The following is a 21,777-nucleotide window of genomic DNA, read 5'->3' as shown; positions in this document are numbered from 1 at the left end:
CACTATCACAATTGATTCTCACAATGAAGCCATGAAAGAAGCACTATTATTATCTCCACTTTACGATGGGGAAAAAGGAGGCCCAGAAAGACCAAGTAACTTATTCAAGGTCACACAGCAAGTCGATGGTAAAAACAGTGCATAAACCTAGGCAATTTGGCTCCAGAGCTGACCAAGGTTTAACAGCTACGCTAGACCTGCCTGCCTATGCCAGCTTCACAGACCTTGCTGTTTTCTCTGTTAGCTCATAGCATTCAATACCAACAGCAAATCACAAAAAGTGACAACCTTCACTCACCCAGGTCTAGGTGAAATAATTACCTATTTTTTCCTCTCTTCAAAAAATTTTTTTTTCTATTATGACTAAAATATACATAAATTTTACCATTTTAACCATTCCTGGGTCTACAGTTCAGTGGCGTTCAGTATATTCACTTTGCTGCACAACCACCATCTATCTACAGAATTTTTCATCTTCCCAAACTAAAACTCCAACCTACTAAACAATATTTTCCAAAAATTACCTTTTTATATACACACACACACACACACACAAACGTTAATGGCCATGCAAGATTTAGGGCAAAGGGCACCCTGAAAACTGACAGGCTTCACTCTGAGTCAGAAGCATAGAGCTTTCCAGTATGCTACCCAATCACTTTTCTACATGCTGCCTTTCTCCATGCAAGTTTAAACAATTAACAAATATGACAATATATTTTAAAGAAGACATGACTGACAGTTAGTTGCTGATGAGGTTCTGCACAGCATGAACTGTTAATGAGTGGGTTGACTGTACTTTTATACCATAAGATTTGGTAGCTGATCAGCTTTAGAAAATCAAGATTCTGTATATAACCTCAGTACCTCTTGATCCAGGTCTTCCCAGCAGGTCACAGAATGGTGAAAAAGGAAGCTTACCCCAAATAGCTCACACATGTTTATTCAGAAACAACTTCTACCCTAGTACAGTGACTGGTGTTCTGCACACATTAGAGATGATAAACAGCAGAAAAAGCAGTTGAACATGTGACCATGGGCAACTGCTTCAGTCTCCTCATCTATAAACTGGGAATAATAACAGCACTTGCCTCATAGATTGTGCAGAGAAGGCAGTGGCAACCCACTCCAGTACTCTTGCCTGGAAAATCCCATGGATGGAGGAGCCTGGTGGGCTACAGTCCATGGGGTTGCTAAGAGTTGGGCACGACTGAGCGACTTTACTTTCACTTTTCACTTTCATGCACTGGAGAAGGAAATGGCAACCCACTCCAGTATTCTTGCCTGGAGAATCCCAGGGACAGAGGAGCCTGGTGGGCTGCCATCTATGGGGTCGCACAGAGTCAGACACGACTGAAGTGATTTAGCAGCAGTAGCAGCATAGATTGTGTATTAAAGTGAGTTAATAAATTTAAAAGCTCAGCATAGGCCCTTAACTTATAAACCCATTCAGTTCAACTTGAGCTCCATATGGGCTTCCAAACAGAGAAAAGGCAAAGCCATATTCTAAACTCAAAATATATACAATTATAGAAAGATGGGTGATACATTTAGAGATATAAGAATCAGACATGAGGTCAAGAAAGAACCAAAGAAGCAGGCTACAACAGAAGTTTTAAATCTATTTAAGTTTAAAACACTTCAATATCATCAAAGAGTGGCATGTCGTGCTCTTCAGCTAAAGTTTTCAGGTGAAGATCTGATGATACCCCTAATTTTTAATATTTTTGATAAGCTACATACTACTAGTTGTCACCTGGAGAAGGGAAAGGCTACCCACTCCAGTATTCTGGCCTGGAGAATTCCATGGACTGTATAGTCCATGGGGTCGCAAAGAGTCAGACATGACTGAGTGACTTTCACTAGTTGTCAGGGTAAGCCTTACCCTTTTACCTTCAATATGTAATTTCAGAGTATATTTTGAACAGAATTATCAAGCACTAATTCTGCATTTAACCCCCAAGACAGACCTGTAGCTCCATAACCTTACAAAATAGGACTGAAAGAAACATCAGTTACTTAACTGGTTATGACCATCACTTCCATTACTTGAAAAACTAAAGATTTCTAAGAAGGTGTTTTAAGGCACAAAAAATAAAAACAGGAAGTCATAGAGATGGGGTCTCTCCATATCCTGAATTTTTTTAATATTAAAGATATTAAAACATACTTCACGAAAACGAATGTTCCCGGTAAAGTGCTTCTCTGTGGATTTACAATCTAGTTCTCAAACAAAGATCAGATGTTCCTTGCTTCCTTTACCTTAATTCCCTTTAAAGGGGCCCAAACCAAAAAGCATATAATAAAATCAAAGACCTCAAAGTGAATGAGACAAGTAGATGGTCTCTCTTCTCAACCCTACTGGCCTCAGAAAACAGTATGAGTTTCTAAAGATATATGTGAGAAGTAGACAGTTTTTCTTATTTCAATTTGCACTTTATTTCCCAACAAACCTACCTAGGTAATATCAAGGCTTAATATGAATTTTTCCCTTTAAAGAGAGTATATTTCTATTCATCAGATAGTAAGTACTTCTTTAGCACTCTGTCAAATGCTCAGTAGCTAGCTCAGTTTTGGGTAGACAAAGAACAAAACAAGACGTCTGTCCTCAGAAGGCTTTCAGTTCAGAGAAAACCAATATGCTGGATGGTACCTATCAGGAGCTTAACTGCACTACGAAATGAAAGTTCTTTTTACATTGAAATAAATTATTACAGTAAGATTAACGGCTTGATGTGAAGAACTGACCCACTGGAAAAGATCCTGATGCTGGGAAAGACTGAAGGACGAAAGAGGATGAGATGGTTGGATGGCATCGATGGACATGAGTTTGAGCAGGCTCTGGGAGTTGTTGATGGGCAGGGAAGGCTGGTGTGCTGCAGTCCATGGGGTCGCAAAGAGCTGGACAGGACTGAGCGACTGAACTGAACTGAAGATTAGTGGCTAGACCTTAAACAGGTTATACTTGGGTGAATCAATATGGAAAAAGATAACTAACATAAGAAACAGCTGGGATATTAGAATGAATGAACACACACTTATTAAGTACCTGTTACCTCCCAGATACTTCATGGGGTCTTTTTATATGAATGAACACAGACTATACAGGAGATTGATAGCAGACCTAGCTGAATGGCCTCAAGGTTTCATGCTAGAAAACAGTGGAAGAAGACAGGGTTGCAAGGTAGGGATGCACCTATCACACAAGGAGTGGGAGGGGTCAACCTGGCAACATGGTCCATGAGTAGCTGGACAAGGAAGAGGAGCCATGCCTTCCCTTGGATGAGCAGAGTACAGGGAACGTATTTAACTCTGCAGAAACTTACAACAATAGTAGAATCAGAAAAATAATTTTTTAATTTAATTAAAACAATGAAACAGTCCTCTGAAAATTCAAGTTGATTGTCTTTTAATCTATTTGATGCTCATCTCCTATTTAAAGTTCACAAAAACATTTCTTTCTTTTTTATTTATGTTTTTTTTCACTGTGCTGGGTCTTCGTTACTACACGGGCTTTCCTCTAGTTGCAGGGAGCTGGAGCTAGTGCACCAGCTTCTCACTGCGGTGGCTTCTTTTGTTGCAGAGTACAGGCTCTAGGGCACGCAGGCTTCATCGGTTGTGGCTCCCAGGCTTTAGAGCACAGGCTCAATAATCATGGCATATGGGCTTAGCTGCTCCATGGCATGTGGGATCTTACCAGACCGGGGTCAAACCTGTGTCTCCTGCAGTGCAGGAGGATTCTTTACCACTGAGCCACCAAGAAAGCCTCAAAACATTTCTTTTCTCATGGATGATGTCTTTATAAAACATTTTCTTAATAAATAATACATATCTTAGACTTCTTGAAAGGGAATTAAAGTATCAATAAAAATTTTTTCAAAGGCCACTTATTTCTAGTCTTAAAATTAAATTCTAGTCACTAGCTCTTTGGGGGATGGTTTTGGTCACCAATGAAAAGCTATGATAAACCTAGACAGTGTGTTTAAAAGGATAGACATCACTTTGCCAACAAAGGTCCATATAGTCAAAGTTATGGTTTTTCCAATAGTCCTGTATGGATGTGAGAGTTGGATCATAAAGAAGGCTGAGTGCCGAAGAACTGATACTTTTGAACTGTGGTGCTGGAGAAGACTCTTGAGAGTCCCTTGGACAGCAAGGAGGTCAAAACAGTCAATCCTAAAGGAAATCAACCCTGAATATTCATTGAGAGGACTGATGGCTAAAACTGAAGCTCCAATACTTTGGCCACCTGAGGCAAACAGCCAACTCACTGGAAAAGACCCTGATGCTGGGAAAGATTGAAGGCAGGAAGAGAGGGGGATGACAGAGGAGGAGATGGCTGGATTGCATCACTGACTCAGTGGACCTGAATTTGAGCAAACTGTGGGAGATAGGGAAGGACAGGGAAGCCTGATGTGCTGCAGTCCATGGGGTAGCAAAAAGTCGGACACAACTTAGTGATGAGCAACACTATCTTTTAAAGTTTAGTATATTCTGGTTCTAACTTTCCATAAAACCTACTTCTATGGACAAATTAACATGCTTTATGGATTTACAGGGTGTAAATTTCCACAGGGGACATGCCACGTCTCTAGGCACCTATAATTTAACTACGGACTAAACAGGAGGAGAAACATAAATGTTCATCTAAAGCATGAACTCCACAAAGGACAAATGTAAATACATTTTTCATTTGTTCTTTAAATAGTAGAGAGAAATACAATAAAAAAACAAAAAGCTAATTCCCTTCACTACAAGTTAGAAAGGCCAAAACAGATTCAAGTATATAGGTGAGACATTTCTACAAAGAGCATGTGCAGTGGTCAAGATCTGGGATTCTGGAGACAAGAAGTCTGGGTTTAGGAGCCCTACTCAGCTTCCTTATCAATACAAGCTAATTATGTAACAGAGTTCCCTGCTCTGTGAAATGGGGATAAAACTAGAAGCTACTTCACAGGATTATTCTAAGAAATAAATGAGATTATGCATATAAGCATTTAGCAGAGTACCTGGCAGAGAGTAGCAAGCAATATTGCTAAATGTCAATTTTTGTTTTTATTTTGTGTCATGAGGTAGTGAGACTTAATCCCTAAAACCTTAATTAATTTCCCTAAACCTTCTCTGGTGGCTCAGATGGTAAAGAATCTGCCCGCAATGTGAGAGACCCAAGTTTGATCCCTGGGTCAGGAAGATCCCCTGAAGAAGGGAATGGCTACCCACTCTAGTATTCTTAGGGTTTCCTTGGTGGCTCAGATGGTAAAGAATCTACCTGCAATGTGGGAGACCTGGTTTCGATTCCTGGGTCAGGAAGATACCCTGGAGAAGGAAATGGCTACCCACTCCAGTATTTTTGCTGGTGGGCTACAGTCCATGGGGTCGCAAAGAGTCAGACATGACAGAGTGATTAACACACACATTCATTCAAACCTTCAATTTTACTTTAAGACACAGCCACTTCTTATAACCTTAGGGATGTCAAGAGGAATTTCTAATTCCACTTTGGTTAAATAGAATAGTTCATAAAAGTTTGTAGTATAGTCAGATAACGTTTTACACTGGACATTCTCTACCATTGTGATTTCTTACTAACACCTGGGATTTCTTCAAAGCCCAAACATTGTCCTCCTACATAATGATAACAAAGATGATGGTTTCCTGGTATTCAGGTATCCTCCCATCAGAACGTTTATTCTTTGTCTTCTGGCAAATTCTTAACCGTGTGCCACTTCAACAGTTGCCCTTCAGTCTGACTTTCTGAAATGAAATTCCGTCTTGAATCTCTTACTGCACTTCTAAGCCCTTTGAAGTCAGAGAACCACATATTATATTTCTTAATGTTGCCACAACTCATGTAGTAAGGCAGTCAATATATAGTTGACTAAATGATGTGATTCCACGCTCAACCTCACATCCCAGTAACATAACCGTGCAGCCTGCATTCAGTACAGTTCAATAAATACTTTGAACTGATTTCTAAAAACTAAACTTTGGTAGAAGAAAATACAGAAGCAATCTCTTGAAGACAGATGAATACTAATAAACATATATCCCATTTGTAGATCATTAACAAAAACTGAAACAGAGACAAAAGGCACTGAGGAAATGTGTATGAAAATTACAACAGCATCTAAAGTAGGAGTTTTTTTAATTGCCCATGTCTAATAGTTCAAACAGGTAATTATTTTTATTCATGTGATTTCTGGGGCAATAATTACTAGAAAGGGGAAAGCAGATATTAAAAAAAAAAATTCTACCCAGAAGCTTCTTCTTAGGAATATTAGGAGAAGTATATAAAAAGATGAACTGATGGCCCAGGTACAGGAAGTTGTTTAAGAAAATCAGTGGGTACTGGGTATCCAATATCCCATGGAAAGAGGACCAACAGTGTATCAAGCAAAGCTTCCAGCTTAAAGCCCAGACACAAACTAGTCAGGAAGTGGTAAGATAAGGTTGCATGCACTGCTCACTCTTTGAGGGTCTCAACTTACATCCCTCAAAGCTGGTTTTATCTCTGCCTCTCGGACAGGGACCTTATGAAAAGAACCTTTCATTTCATGATTACAGCGCAGGAGGAAGGTCAGACGTGCCTCTGAATGAACACATTTTCCTCTTGCTGAAGTCGTGGAGGACACACTGCTTCATACGCAGTCATCGAGGGAAGGCGCATTTGCTAAAAAGTTCAGTGGCAAGTTACCTGACTATCCACTACTTGCAAAAATCTGGTTGGCTATGGGAAGCTGAGAAAATTAAATTTAAAGAAAGATTAAATGAGCCATGCAGAACAAAGGTGGCACTGTGTCGTGCTGGAACAGAGGCTGGGAAGCAAAAGAATCGGGTTCCTATCCCAGAGTTGCCACACACCAGCTTTGTGATCTTGGGCAAACGAGGTAACATCCAAAGCCTTCAGTCTCCCCTTGTGCAAGGGAGCTGGATAATATCATCTCTGTGATCCTTCCAACGAGGAGTCTGTGAATTATATACTCAGAATTATAAACAAGCACCAGCTCCTCTCCTCGAACAGCAGCAAAAATCCCCAAATTGGAGTTTCACTACCTGCTGGCCTGTTAAAAGCATCTTTATGCATGGGGGATTGAAGTTGTCCAAGGGCTGTCAAATCAGGATGGGCTTCAAGGAGCTGAGTTTCCAAAAGAAATCCAGCCCTCCATTTACATGTGAGACCTCAAATTCCCAGTTGTAATGGAATCCTATTACTTTTTCAGGAGTGAAGGGTGAGTGGGGAACAAGAAAAGCATCAGGCTGAACATCAATATTTCAGGATCTATAGAACAGCTTCCCTCATCCATTGAGAGAAAAGCAGATCATGGTTTTTATGATTCTCAGGAGTAAGAAATCCAAATTCCCAATTTTCACCTCAAACAGGGAGCATTCTGTCTCCAAGTCACCTTTGTCTCTGCAGGTCTCTTGCGGTAACATTCACCTACACTGTTGATTCTTAAATCTGTAGCTCTGCCACTATGTGCCCAGAAGATCTGGTGATACTAGGGCATCTATGCCCTCGGAAGGAAGGTAGACTCCCTAGGCCTGGTCCTGCCACTCCAATGCAAACTACATTCTTCTCTGTTGTTTATATTTTTAACTGTTAAAAGTACTAAGTACATGGGAGTATGTTTAAAGGAATTTCATGGAACAAAATTTTACGTTTAAAAGCAGGAATCCTCTATAATACAAATAACATTAATTTCTTGTTGACTTTATGAGTTCATTGTCTGTATGCTCCCACACTTTCAGAAGCATTTTTAAATTTTTTTAGAAAAATTAAAATATTTTTAGTAAAATTGAAGGTGATCAAGATTCAAGTTTTCCAAAGAGGGCAGGGTTTCAATGTCAGAAAAGTGCTATCACATACACTCTTGGTCACTCACTCAGTCAATTAAATATTTGTGGGGTTGCCATGTGAATGGCGACATGGAGAAATGACCAGACCTCATTAGAATGGAAATGAATATTTCACAGAAAAACAGGATTCTATTTCTTATTCAAGAAAACAGTTATTAGAAGAGTTCTTTGGTTTGTAACGACCTCTCTTTGTTGTTGTTGTCACATTTTGTCTATTTTACATTATTTTCCAATTTTGTATGGATGAGAGAGTTGGACTGTGAAGAAGGCTGAGCACTGAAGAATTGATGCTTTTGAACTGTGGTGTTGGAGAAGACTCTTGAAGTTCCTTGGACTGCAAGGAGATCCAACCAGTCCATTCTGAAGGAGATCAGCCCTGGGATTTCTTTGGAAGGAATGATGCTAAAGCTGAAACTCCAGTATTTTGGCCACCTCATGCGCAGAGTTGACTCATTGGAAAAGACTCTGATGCTGGGAGGGATTGGGGGCAGGAGGAGAAGGGGACGACAGAGGATGAGATGGCTGGATGGCATCACTGACTCGATGGACGTTGAGTCTGAGTGAACTCCAGGAGTTGGTGATGGACAGGGAGGCCTGGCGTGCTGCGATTCATGGGGTCGCAAAGAGTCAGACACGACTGAGCGACTGAACTGAACTGAGCTGAACTGAATTCCCAGTTTTAACCTGGATATCCCACATGACTTCGTAAGACTTGGATGTCCTACAAAAGGTGTCAAGTCAAAATGATTTTCACAGGAAGCTTTCAGGTCTTTCTCAGTTACAGTAAAAGTAAAACAATGTTTCCCTTAATTTTCTTTTTTTAAAACACAGGCCAACAAACCCCAAAACTAGATGTTTTAACTTGTCCTTGAAAAGCTGAGAAGTCAAGGGGCTCTCTAGCCCATGTTTACTTCTTAGTGAGATGGTGAACATCAGTGAAGTAATCATTAATCATAGCTGGATTCCTCAGCAAAGATGTTGGCATTGGCACTCTAGCCAGTAACCAGCAAGGACTGCAAGGAACGCTGGGACACTAACGCCTGTTTGATTTGGAAGAGAATACAGAACATGATGAAGCCGGCAGCGTCCTGCTCCCCTTCACCGCTCTCCATCTCAGAGCCTTGCAACATCACATGCCCAGCTGTTAACCAGATGCGAGCACATTAGCCACAGCGAGTGTGAGAATAAAAATATTAGCATTATTTCCATGGTACTGGTCACATGGTTATTATAGAAATAATCAGCATTAGCATACTACAATATTTGTTTTGTTCTTAGATGTCGTAACACCCTACGGGAAAAATTATCTTTATTTGAAAAAGGTTAAAAATGAAAGTACATGTTATATATCTTTGCTGGAAAATGGTGGGAAATGGATTTGTTGAAACCATATGGAAAGGAAGAGGGAATCAATTAAAAACAGAAATCTAATAAATCTAAAATATTTCCAAATGAAATGCTTGTGGTAAGCTAATTTCTTGTAAACACTGCACTCAAGTCCCTTGAACAGTCCCAGATGGTGAACTAACTTTGTGGTCTTAAAATAAAAGTCAGCCAAAAAAACCAAAGTAACTATATAACTTTATCATCAATGCAGAGAGAACCATGAGATCCATAATTAACCTATATATGTATATATTTTTTTCTTTCCAAAATTTAAGAGGTTTGTGGAGTTTTCCTAAAGAGACGATTTCATTTAAATTTGAAGTTTGTGTGTATTCAATGGAGAAACAAAAATTCAAACGATAATACTGAAGTTAAAAGTGAGGTAAGAGCTAAAATTATGTATATAACTTAGAAAAATAAAAACATTTCTAAAAATGCCAAAATTTGGAAATGTATTGCAAGGTCCAGTTTCTACACATTAGTGAACCTTCTTCAGCTGACATCTGTTAAGATTTTATTCAAGAAAAATGTTTCCAAAAAAATTTGTTTAAGTTGGGTTATAAATAAAAGTTTGGGATATATGCTTTGACCAGAGATTATACCAAGCGGGATCAACGCCTACCCTACCTGCTCCACCGTCAACAGTCCATCGGGAGACTCTGGCACAGACCGCATGGGTAGAAGCTGGCACAGCGAGCCTAAGAGTAAAGCAACTTCCTTCATGCTTCTCCAGCAACACACCAGCACCATCTGAGCAGTTACGTCACATGTTTTTCCTTCTTTACCTTAAAAAAATAAAACAACTATTGCAACACTAGACACTTGATTACTCACATCCCAGGTTTCTTAGAACAAGCTTGTTCATAATTTCCCCAAGAATAATCTGTTTGAACAAACCAATCTGTCATATACTATATTTATTCAGGAGAAAATAACTAACACTTGTCCGGCATATGCTATGGGCCGGAATCACCCTCTAAGTATTTTCTTTAATATAGCCATATTCAAGGTAAAATAAAAACAGTAGTCTTCTAAAACCAAACCCTAACTTTTGGAAATTAATGGAATCAACTCTTTCCACCTTTCAGTCATCCATAAAATACGACTATAATAAATATACTTTACTATTTGTTTCAGTGGGGGTGGTTGCTACGTCAGTAGAATAACAGGATACGACTTTCCTTTCAAAGGAATATACAAATTATCTTTTTAAATATACTTAAATTCCATAGTCAATTAGCTATAATCTTTACTCTCTTTTTCTAGCTTTAGGAATATTTTTGTACTGACATTAAAAAAAAAAATCCAAAACAAACTATTAAATTTAAAAGGTAAGTTAACAAAATAATCTCTTTAACATAATCCCCTTTGTCTTTTAAAAGTCTGCTAAACTCAAAGGATAATGTGTCAATACATACACTTAAATACAGCAAATAGGTCTGAAACATATACACTAAGAAGGGAAGAAGTAGGATTGGAGAGGCAATAAGGAAATGGGAAAAAAAATAAAATTAATTTGTTTTTAGCTTGCATTTACCTCTGAATTATTTGAAACGATTACAACAAGCATACATTTATATAATTTTTTAAAAAATAGAGAAATTTTTACAAGACAATATCCCCATCTAGTGGAGAATGTAGAATATGTTCTAAACCAATAAGATATTACTGCTTCTGATAACTTTTTATAGCATTGAAGAAAATTATAAAAGAATAACTGAGAAAACAAACAGTAAGAATTCGAATTCTGAAGTCCTGGTGCAAAAGAGTCGCTCACATTTTATTTATTTATTTATTTTTTTTTGCAATTTTTATTTTATTTTATTTTTAAACTTTACATAATTGCAAAACTAATACAATTATGTAAAGCTCACATTTTAATAAGTCACAAATTTGTTTCCTTTAAAAGGCTGCCTGACTGTAAGGACGCTCACAGCATCAGACCATACTGCTGGGAGAAGCGGACTGCTGCCCAAACCCAAGTTCACTGTGCATCACTGTTCTACATCACCTGGCTGTCAAGAGAGGTTTCAGGACTCAAAGGCTTTTTGTTGAAGCACCTTATATGCTGGACTGGGGCACACCAATTTCTGGTAAAAGTTTTATAAACTCATTCCCCAAAATAAATCATTATAAGCTCAAAAAAGACCTTATTTTCTCCACAGTCCTGCATACATCTGCAGCCCCTGATTTACTACAGGAAAAGAGCATTTTGCACATTTTGTCCCTTAAATATTGACTCCAGTACTGATTTTACATATACCTTTGATTTCTGCAGAAGTATCAATATTCGGTACACTGGCACTCAAGTCCTCTAAATCAAAGCTACCACATTCTTTCAATATTTTGGCTCGACTGAAATAATCGTTAGTATCTCGTGGCTGAATCTCATTCAGAATCCTGTGCAAGCGGCTTGCTGACTCTAAGGGAGAAAGACAAGATTACATAAAACCCCAGTTCCATATCAGATGCAGGTATCCCTTGAGGGTCATTTGCCCTCAAAAATTTTGTAGCTTTTAATTCTTTTTTTTTTTTTAAACTTTACATAATTGTATTAGTTTTGCCAAATATCAAAATGAATCCATCACAGATATACATGTGCTGATTAGCACTATAAGAAGGGACTCGCAGGGTGGATAATGTAAAAATTACTTATATAAAGTCTTCATGATACTTGAATGTACTTTGAAAATATGGTGAATATTTTAAGTAGGGTGAAGACTGGACCAAAAAACACAACAGAAACTGTCCACAGACAAAAGCTGCCATCTGACGTGGCTTTTCTTAGTGTTGTCTAAGAATCTTAAACACAGCACTCAAACAGATGAAGGAAGAGCAATATACTTCAATGAATTTTCTTTAAACAGGTAAGAAACCCCATCACCTACAAAAACAATCTTTTCTAGCCCAGGAATATCATAAAAACTCCATAGCTGACTTTGAGATGCATATGCAATATACTGCTTTCTAAGTAAGACTTACAGTCCTACTATTATATTTAACTTCATTTTTATTTTGTAAGCACTCACTGGACTAGGGAATGTAAACTCCATGAATGCAAGACTTTGTTCACTGTTGAGTTGCTAATGCCTAGAACAGAAACTGCCTCATAGAGGTTCAGTAACATGGGCTGAAGGAATTTATGGATGACTAGGTAATAAAGTGCTAGCCAGGCTCAGATTTTTTTAAGGAAAATAACAACAGGTAACAGGAAACCAATTAACAAATCAAAAGAATGAGTATTTACTGTATACCTATTACACACACTCATATATTAAGTTTTATAGGAAATACAAAGACCCAAACTGCTCTTGTAGTGATTCAGCCAACATCTTATGTTCACTCGTGGCTTCCGTGAAATTTTGCCCAAAACAAATTTTGATGGCCATGAAATAAAAACAGCACTGGCCCCAAAACAAACCACAGAAAGACTAAGAAAAAACAGAGGGATAACCAGAATAAAATTTTAAGAGCCCCACTCATTCATTTTTGTGGCATTCAGGGGAGACTTTTACCAAAAAATTCAGAATGCACAGTAGATAACATGGGGAAGATACAAGAAAAATGGAGACAATCAGAGGAAAAAAGAAAATGCAAAATTAAGGAAAAGTCAGTGAACTATAGACAGTTTTTAAGTTGAAGATATTTAAAAACTTTAATACAAACAGAATTTTGGCATACTCTGAAGGCCCTACCCATAATTGGTGACAAACATTCCAAATTTCTCATCCAAAATATATTGGTACTTGCCTGATCCAAATATTAGCTATCAGACTGGATGGTCTTTATTCCTATGCACTGCTTAAGTAGGAAAACTAAACCAAAAAGTTTTAGTATTTAGTCTATCAGCCAAAATAAATCTATATCTTATTAGTATCATAAACTGGGGCTTCACTGGTTTATCAGCTGGTAAAGAACGCGCCTGACAATGCAAGAGATGCAAGAGACGTGGGATCAATCCCTGGGTGAGGAAGATACCCTGACAAAGGAAATGGCAACCCACTCCAGTATTCTTGCCTGGGAAATCCCATGGACAGAGGCGCCTGGCAGGCTATAGTCCATGGAGTCGCAAAGAGTCGGACATGACCGAGCACACACACATACATCATAAACCATCACCAACCTGCCAGCTCATTTTCAGTAAAGAACAAAACATAACATTTTCTATGCAAGCACACAATTCTAGGTTCATTATCAGTGCAAAGTATTATATAATTCAGTGTGTGTTTATGATATACTCAGTGTATTTTTAATATAAGCCTCTCATCTGTGTTCCAAAATGCACTCACCAACTTTATTTCAACATGAAATACAAATCTACTTCATGATTTTCTAAGTGTTCAAAAAAACACTTTGTTAGTATATATCCTTAACACTTCTGGCCTGTTGTAGTATGGGTCCAGTAATCCCCTCCCTTATCCAGGTTTCAGTTATCCTTGGTCAACATGATCTGAAAATATTATATGGAAAATATCAAAAATAAAGAAATTACAAGTTTGAAATTGCATGCCGTCCTTAATAGAATGATGAAATCTCACGCTGGCCCTCTCCATTCCACCTAGGATAATCAACCATCAACATCATCTGCAAGCTGACGTCCAACCATCAACATTTTCAGGGCTTGATGATCCAGGAACACTGATACAGGTAATCCTCTTCTAAAGTATCACCAGGTGGTCAATCGTGATAGAAGGAAAGTTATGACCAACCCAGATAGCATATTCAAAAGCAGGGACATTACTTTGCCAACAAAGGTCCATCTAGTCAAGGCTATGGTTTTTCCAGTGGTCATGTATGGATGTGAGAGTTGGACTGTGAAGAAAGCTGAGCACCAAAGAATTGATGCTTTTGAACTGTGGTGTTAGAGAAGACTCTTGAGAGTCCCTTGGACTGCAAGGAGATCCAACCAGTCCATTCTAAAGGAGATCAGCCCTGGGTGTTCATTGGAAGGACTGATGCTAAAGCTGAAACTCCAATATTTTGGCCACCTCGGCGAAGAGTTGACTCATTGGAAAAGACTCTGATGCTGGGAGGGATTGGGGGCAGGAGGAGAAGGGGACAACAGAGGATGAGATGGCATCACTGACTCGATGGACATGAGTCTGAGTGAACTCCAGGAGTTGGTGATGGACAGGGAGGCCTGGTGTGCTGCGATTCATGGGGTCGCAAAGAGTCGGACACGACTGAGCGACTGAACTGAACAAACAGTGAGTCACAATGCGTATGCCATTCATCTCACTTCACCTCATCACACAGGCATTCTATCATCTCACATTATCATAAGAAGAAGGGGTGAGCTCAGTACAGTAAGATATTTTGAGAGAAAGACAGACCACGTCCACCTAACTTTTACTACAGTATGCTGCTATAATTGTTTTATATTATTATTGGTTTGGGGTTTCCCTGGTGGCTCAGGTGGTAAAGAATCTGCCTGCAATGCAGGAGACCTGGGTTCAATCCCTGAGTCGGGAAGATCCCCCAGGGACAGGAATGACAACTCACTCCAGTATTCTTTCTGGGAAATGCCATGGTCAGCAGAGCCTAACGGCCTACAGTTCATGGGGTTGCAAAGAGTTGGACACGACTGAGTGACTAACGCTTACTATTACTGGTTATCACTGTTAACCTCTTACTGTGCCTAATTTGTAAGTTAAATTTTATAAGTGTGTATGTTTAGGAAAAAACATGTTATCATAAGTATGGGTACTATCTGCATTGTCAGGCATCCACTGGGGGTCTTCGAACATCTACCCCTAAGATAAGAGGGGACTGTTGCATACATATGCCACTAGGACATTGCAGGCGTTGAATTTAGTTCCTATACTTGCAGTAATTGTTTATTCATTATGACAACTATTCATTGGATATCTACTTCTACCAGGCATTGTGCCGAGTGCACGGGAGGAAATCATAGACAAAACTCCCGGTTAAATTGCAACAACTCCAATGAAGGAGAAATCTACGGGAAGGGGAGAGTGCTAACAGACAAGACTGGCAGGGCAGTAGGAATGAAATTATTATAGAACCTAGCCACTAACATGTTTTAAATAAACAGGAAGGGGGATGGGCAGAGCACAAGGGTTAAGTAAAGATAATGCGTAACATGATAAATGATATGACTAGAAAAGATTACTTTGGATGTAGTAAAAAGGAAATGGAAGGAGATGAGAGTAGATGTGGGGAAACAAGAGAGGATAAAAGCCTGCAGTAAGGTAAGAAGATGCAGATAAAAGAAGAAGAGATGTAACAGATATTTAAGGGGCACCACTGAAAGAACGTGGAGATAGGCTAGATAGGAGTAAAGGGGAGATGTCAGGCAGCCCTAGCTCCTGACTTGCACAAACAGGTCTCTGGTAGAACAGTTTGCAAAGATAAAAGAGGGGAGGGAAAGAAAGATGAAATTTCATGAGTTCAATTCTGGACATTCTGAGCGTCTCTTCCAATTTTTTTTTTTTTTCATTTAAATGGCCTTTGTGTCCAGTGGTCTTTGCCTATCCCAGATTCCCAACAAGCTGCCTTCTCTACTGAACCCCATCAACTGCTCTCTAATTTATACGGCCCGCTTCCCCAGTCCCAACCAGAATACAAACCTGATAGGCTGTATTCTGAAATGACAATATTATAAAATCCAATTTACCCCAGAGAAGGAAGCACCTTGCTGACCACCTGACTATTTATTTACCTAGGTTATTTTTTTATAGTTAAAAAACATTACCCAATAGGCGGAAATATCACCAGTCATAATAATAATGTCTTTGTCCCCCATTTAACCTATCTCTCTGAAGAAATGAGTAAGGGAAAAAACACAGTAATTCTAGCTTTTTCCGTTTACTGACCTGCATCAGTGTCATTGGGGATGAGGCCTTCTGGGGAGGAGCTCTGAATGACTGGAGACACCACGGCCGAGAGCCTATAGGAGGTCACAAGGAGCTTCTCCACCACGGGTCTCCACTCACTCACCAACTGCAGGCTGCTGCAACAAGGATGTGAGAGGAATTTATACGAAAAGCCAAAACCACATTTTCAAGATGGAAACAGACAAAAGGGATCAAAGGAATTTGGGTTTCAAAATCATGCCATCCATGAAATATGTAAGACACAAAGTATATGTATATATGTTTTCATTTTTAATTATCTTTAAGGCAATATGTTCCTTTCCCAAGACACATTCCAACAGGAGTTTAAAGCTCAGAAGTGAGTATTCAGGAGACGACAGGGGGATATACTTACTTTAGAGGCAGCTTTCGCAAAGCTCCTGTTATACAGTGGACCCGCCCATACATTGGAAATGACGCTGCTGCCTGAAGCAGAGAATTTTCAGCCCGAGATACTTCTTCCTCAAGATTTTCCAACAAGCATTTGATAACTAAAAAATGCAAAACAAAACAAAACCCACCAAAATAACACCAGTTTAAAAACACATTTACAAATCTGTGCACAGCAGAACAGTTCCCACAAAGACATCCAACTCAACTGAATTTTATACTAGAGGTTTCTGAATGAAAAAAGAGATTATCCAAGCTTATCCAGCCTGTTCTCCATTTCCAGTTAAGGCAGAACCCGTGTCTCTGCCCTGACTTCCTGGATCCATTTACAGCATTCATTCTGGATCATTCCTCCTAGGCATCCTATATCTGGGTTAGCAAATCCCAGGCCCATATGCCATGCGTTACTGGATGCTTGGGGCTGGTGCACTGGGACGATCCAGAGGGAGGGTATGGGGAGGGAGGAGGGAGGATGGTTCAGGATGGGGAACACAGGTATACCTGTGGCGGATTCATTTCGATATTTGGCAAAACTAATACAATATTGTAAAGTTTAAAAATAAAATAAAATTTAAAAAATAAAATAAAATAACGGCTTTATTGAGCTATGACTCACACACCATACAATTTATACATTCAAAGTGTACAAGTCAATGGTTTTTAGGATATTCACAGCTATGTGCAAAACCCACCACCACAGTGAGTTTTGGAACATTTTAATCTGCCCCCCTCAGAAAAGCTTTACCCACTGCCAGACACTCCCTTCCCTGTGCCTCTCACCTCCCTCAGCCTAGGCCATCACTTGCCTGTTTTCTGCCTATTCTGGACACAACCATATAAATCTAATCATACAATATGTGGCTTCTTTCAAAGTTCATCCATGTTATAGCATGTATATTTCATTACTTTAAACAGCTGAATAACAGTCCATTGCATGGATAAACCACATTTTATTTATCCGTTTATCGGATGATAGACATGTGAGTTGTTTCCACTTTTTGGCTATTATGAATCATGCTGCTATGAACATTCACACACAATTTTTGTCCGGACACAGTTTTTACTTTTCTTCACTAAATGCCCATAATGGACTGAATGTCTGTGTCTCCTTGCCCTTGCCCCAAACTCATGTTGAAACCCTCACCCTCATTGCAATGGTATTCAGAGGTAGCATCTTTAGGAAGTAATCAGGTTTAGCTAAGGTCATGACAGTGGGACCCCCATGATGGGATTAGTGTCCTTATAACAGGAGGAGGAGAGACCAGAGCTTGCTCTCTCCTGCATGAGAGAGCAGACTGAGAAGACTGCTTTCTACAAATCAGGAAGAGGGTTCTCACCAGGAACCAAATCACTTGACCCTGTAATCTTGATCTTCCCAGCTGCCAGAACTGTGAGAAATAAATGCCTGTTGTTTAAGTTATCCGCTCATGGTATCTTGTTAAAGCAGCCTGAGCTGACTAAGACAATGTCCAAGAGAGGAACTGTGGAGTCATATGGAAATTCTATGTTTACCCTTTCAAGAAACTAGACATCTTTTTCCAAAGGGGCCAGACCAGTTTTCATTCCCATCAACAGTCTGTAGGAGAGATCCATTTTTTCTAAATCCTCATCAACACTAGTTATCACCTATTTTTTTTTTAATTATAGCCATCTTACTGAGTGTGCAGTACTTCCTCATTGTGATTTTGATTTGCATGTTCCTAACAGCTAAAGGGAGAAGGCAATGGCACCCCACTCCAGTACTCTTGCCTGGAAAATCCCAAGGACGGAGGAGCCTGGTGGGCTGCAGTCCATGGGGACGCTAAGAGTCGGACACAACTGAGCGACTTCACTTTCACTTTTTCAGTTTCATGCATTGGAGAAGGAAATGGCAACCCACTCCACTATTCTTGCCTGGAGTATTCCAGGGATGGGGGAGCCTGGTGGGCTGCCGTCTATGGGGTCGCACAGAGTCAGACATGACTGAAGCGACTTAGCAGCAGCAGCAACAGCTAAAGATGCTAAGCATCTTTTCATCCACTTATTGTTTATATTCATGTTTTTTGGAGGAATATCTATTCAGATTCTTTGTCTTTTTTAATTTGGTTATATCCTTTTATTAGTGAGTTGTAAAAGTTCCTTATATATTCTAGATACAAGGCCCTTAACAAATAAAATTATTTGCAAATATTTTTCCCACTCTACAGGTTGTCTTCTAACTTTCTTGTTGGCATCCTTGACACACAAAAGTTTCAAATTTGTCTGTCAAAGTTTCAAAATCCAATTTATCTACTTTACTCAAGATCACAAAGATTTACACCTAGGTTTTATTCTAAGAGTTTTATTGTTTAACTTCGAATGTAGCTCTTTAATCCATTTTAAGCTAATTTTTGCAAATAGTATGAGGTACTGCGTCAAATTTTGTTCTTCTGCATGTGGACATCCAGTTATCTAGCAGGGTGGATGTCTCCCCTCACCATTCAGGAGAGGGTTATATTTTAAGTTTCAGAATTGTGTATAACCAGTAAATTATTCATATTTAGAAAATTTAAAGAATTTCCAAAAATCATTTGGGGAAAGACAAACAACCCCACATAAAACTGAACAAATGGTATGAAAATGCATTTCATAGCAGGGGTGGAAGTGAATGGCTTATAAACATGTAAAAAGATGCCCAATTACATTAGTAATCAGGAAAATGCGAGATGAAACCACATGAGACACCATTTGATATTCTGCAAATTTTTAAAATCTGACAATAGCAAGTTATAGTGATGCACTACAATTCTCATAATTTATTGGTGGGTGGGAGTGTAAACTGAAAATCTACTTGACATCACCTAGTAAAGTTGAAGATGCATGTATTTTATGACTAGGCTACTTTTCTGTTTATCATAAACTCTTAGACATATGCATTAGAAGTTATATCTAATAACATAACAAGAATAACAAGCATTTCACATTGGCATTACTTATATAGAAAAAAGAAGTTCATCAATAGGAGAATGCTTTAATACATTGTAGTAAATTTGTATAATATATATAGGACTATATAATATTCATAATCATGTATTAATAAAAGAAAATATAATATATAAATAGGTAGTAAAATCTTGGTAAAAGCAAGACAAAAGATTAATGTTAAACATAGGGCAATAATTAGAAGGTGGGAGGAGGGAACTAGGATAAGCAAGAGGCTTCAACGCTATGAGTGCACTACACTACTTAAGCTAGCTGTTATCACCTAGCTTGTGATATCACAAGCTTGGGATACCTTGTGAAATTTTTATACTATTACTGTTTAGATTCTATATATATATGTATTCTATATATATACTTTTTATGTTTTAAATATTTTATGAAATTTTAAAATGTCTTGGATTTAAAAGCCTCTTCATGAAGCATGAACTCCCCAGTTCACCCCAGTTGTAGACCTCGTCTTATCATCTTATCAGGGTCTCCTCTGGAACCCGGCCCTGAAACAATTAGAGTTGGGCACATGTCACCTTCCATGGCAACGTCATCTCTCTGTGCCAAGCTCTATGGCTACATCTCTACCAGAACTATCTATGGCTCCTAATTCTCTCCCATTATTAGTTCTCTTTTTCGTGGCTTTTTCCACCATTTTAGAACACTGTTCACCTTTCTTTCTAGATCTGACCTTTGTTTTACTTAATAAAATTCCTATCTGTCTTTATTTATAGTACAATTCCAAAATGAAGACTCAATAGGATAAAATAACCTCCAACAAATATTTGTTTAAAATCATTAGGTCTATCCACCAGAAAATTACTAGAAATAATCAATGACTATAGTAAAGTTGCAGGATATAAAATCAACACACAGAAATCCCTTGCATTCCTATACACTAATAATGAGAAAACAGAAAGAGAAATTAAGGAAACAATTCCATTCACCATTGCAATGGAAAGAATAAAATACTTAGGAATATATCTACCTAAAGAAACTAAAGACCTATATATAGAAAACTATAAAACACTGGTGAAAGAAATCAAAGAAGACACTAATAGATGGAGAAATATACCATGTTCATGGATTGGAAGAATCAATATAGTGAAAATGAGTAAACTACCCAAAGCAATTTATAGATTCAATGCAATCCCTATCAAGCTACCAACAGTATTCTTCACAGAGCTAGAACAAATAATTTCACAATTTGTATGGAAATACAAAAAACCTCGAATAGCCAAAGCGATCTTGAGAAAGAAGAATGGAACTGGAGGAATCAACCTACCTGACTTCAGGCTCTACTACAAAGCCACAGTTATCAAGACAGTATGGTACTGGCACAAAGACAGAAATATAGATCAATGGAACAAAATAGAAAGCCCAGAGATAAATCCATGCACATATGGACACCTTATCTTTGACAAAGGAGGCAAGAATATACAATGGATTAAAAACAATCTCTTTAACAAGTGGTGCTGGGAAATCTGGTCAACCACTTGTAAAAGAATGAAACTAGACCACTTTCTAACACCATACACAAAAATAAACTCAAAATGGATTAAAGATCTAAACGTAAGACCAGAAACTATAAAACTCCTAGAGGAGAACATAGGCAAAACACTCTCTGACATACATCACAGCAGGATCCTCTATGACCCACCTCCCAGAATATTGGAAATAAAAGCAAAAATAAACAAATGGGACCTAATTAACCTTAAAAGCTTCTGCACATCAAAGGAAACTATTAGCAAGGTGAAAAGACAGCCTTCAGAATGGGAGAAAATAATAGCAAATGAAGCAACTGACAAACAACTAATCTCAAAAATATACAAGCAACTCCTACAGCTCAACTCCAGAAAAATAAATTACCCAATCAAAAAATGGGCCAAAGAACTAAACAGACATTTCTCCAAAGAAGACATACAGATGGCTAACAAACACATGAAAAGATGCTCAACATCACTCATTATCAGAGAAATGCAAATCAAAACCACTATGAGGTACCATTTCACACCAGTCAGAATGGCTGCGATCCAAAAGTCTACAAATAATAAATGCTGGAGAGGGTGTGGAGAAAAGGGAACCCTCTTACACTGTTGGTGGGAATGCAAACTAGTACAGCCACTATGGAGAACAGTGTGGAGATTCCTTAAAAAACTGGAAATAGAACTGCCTTATGATCCAGCAACCCCACTGCTGGGCATACACACTGAGGAAACCAGAAGGGAAAGAGACACGTGTACCCCAGTGTTCATCGCAGCACTGTTTATAATAGCCAGGACATGGAAGCAACCTAGGTGTCCATCAGCAGATAAATGGA

General features: G+C 38.6%; 1 protein-coding gene across 25 annotated transcripts in view; it reads right to left on the bottom strand.

Annotated features, from left to right (window-relative positions):
* Positions 1-21,777, bottom strand: part of THADA (THADA armadillo repeat containing) — a 335,209-nt gene that overhangs the window by 271,384 nt on the left and 42,048 nt on the right. For 20 of the 25 annotated variants that reach the window (XR_015137049.1, XR_015137050.1, XR_015137051.1 and 17 more), the window contains 4 exons: positions 16,474-16,609; positions 16,080-16,216; positions 11,507-11,665; positions 9,871-10,028 (listed from right to left, as the gene is read on the bottom strand). Coding sequence is in view for 17 of the 25 variants with exons in the window: in XM_086327224.1 (XP_086183350.1) it covers positions 9,871-10,028; positions 11,507-11,665; positions 16,080-16,216; positions 16,474-16,609 (590 nt within the window). In the remaining 8 variants the exon portion in view is untranslated. Of the gene's footprint in view, positions 1-7,948; positions 8,999-9,870; positions 10,029-11,506; positions 11,666-16,079; positions 16,217-16,473; positions 16,610-21,777 lie in introns of those variants that run through there. The other 5 variants (XR_015137053.1, XM_086327228.1, XM_086327232.1 and 2 more) reach the window with 2 other exon arrangements.

This window comes from Bos grunniens, chromosome 11 (genome assembly GCF_055505025.1).
Source record: "Bos grunniens cultivar Pamir isolate PY7600 chromosome 11, Bosgru_T2T1.0, whole genome shotgun sequence".
In the NCBI taxonomy this organism is placed as follows: domain Eukaryota; kingdom Metazoa; phylum Chordata; class Mammalia; order Artiodactyla; family Bovidae; genus Bos; species Bos grunniens.
The sequence above is the reverse complement of the archived record's forward strand: the minus strand, read 5'-3'. Positions and strand labels throughout refer to the sequence as shown.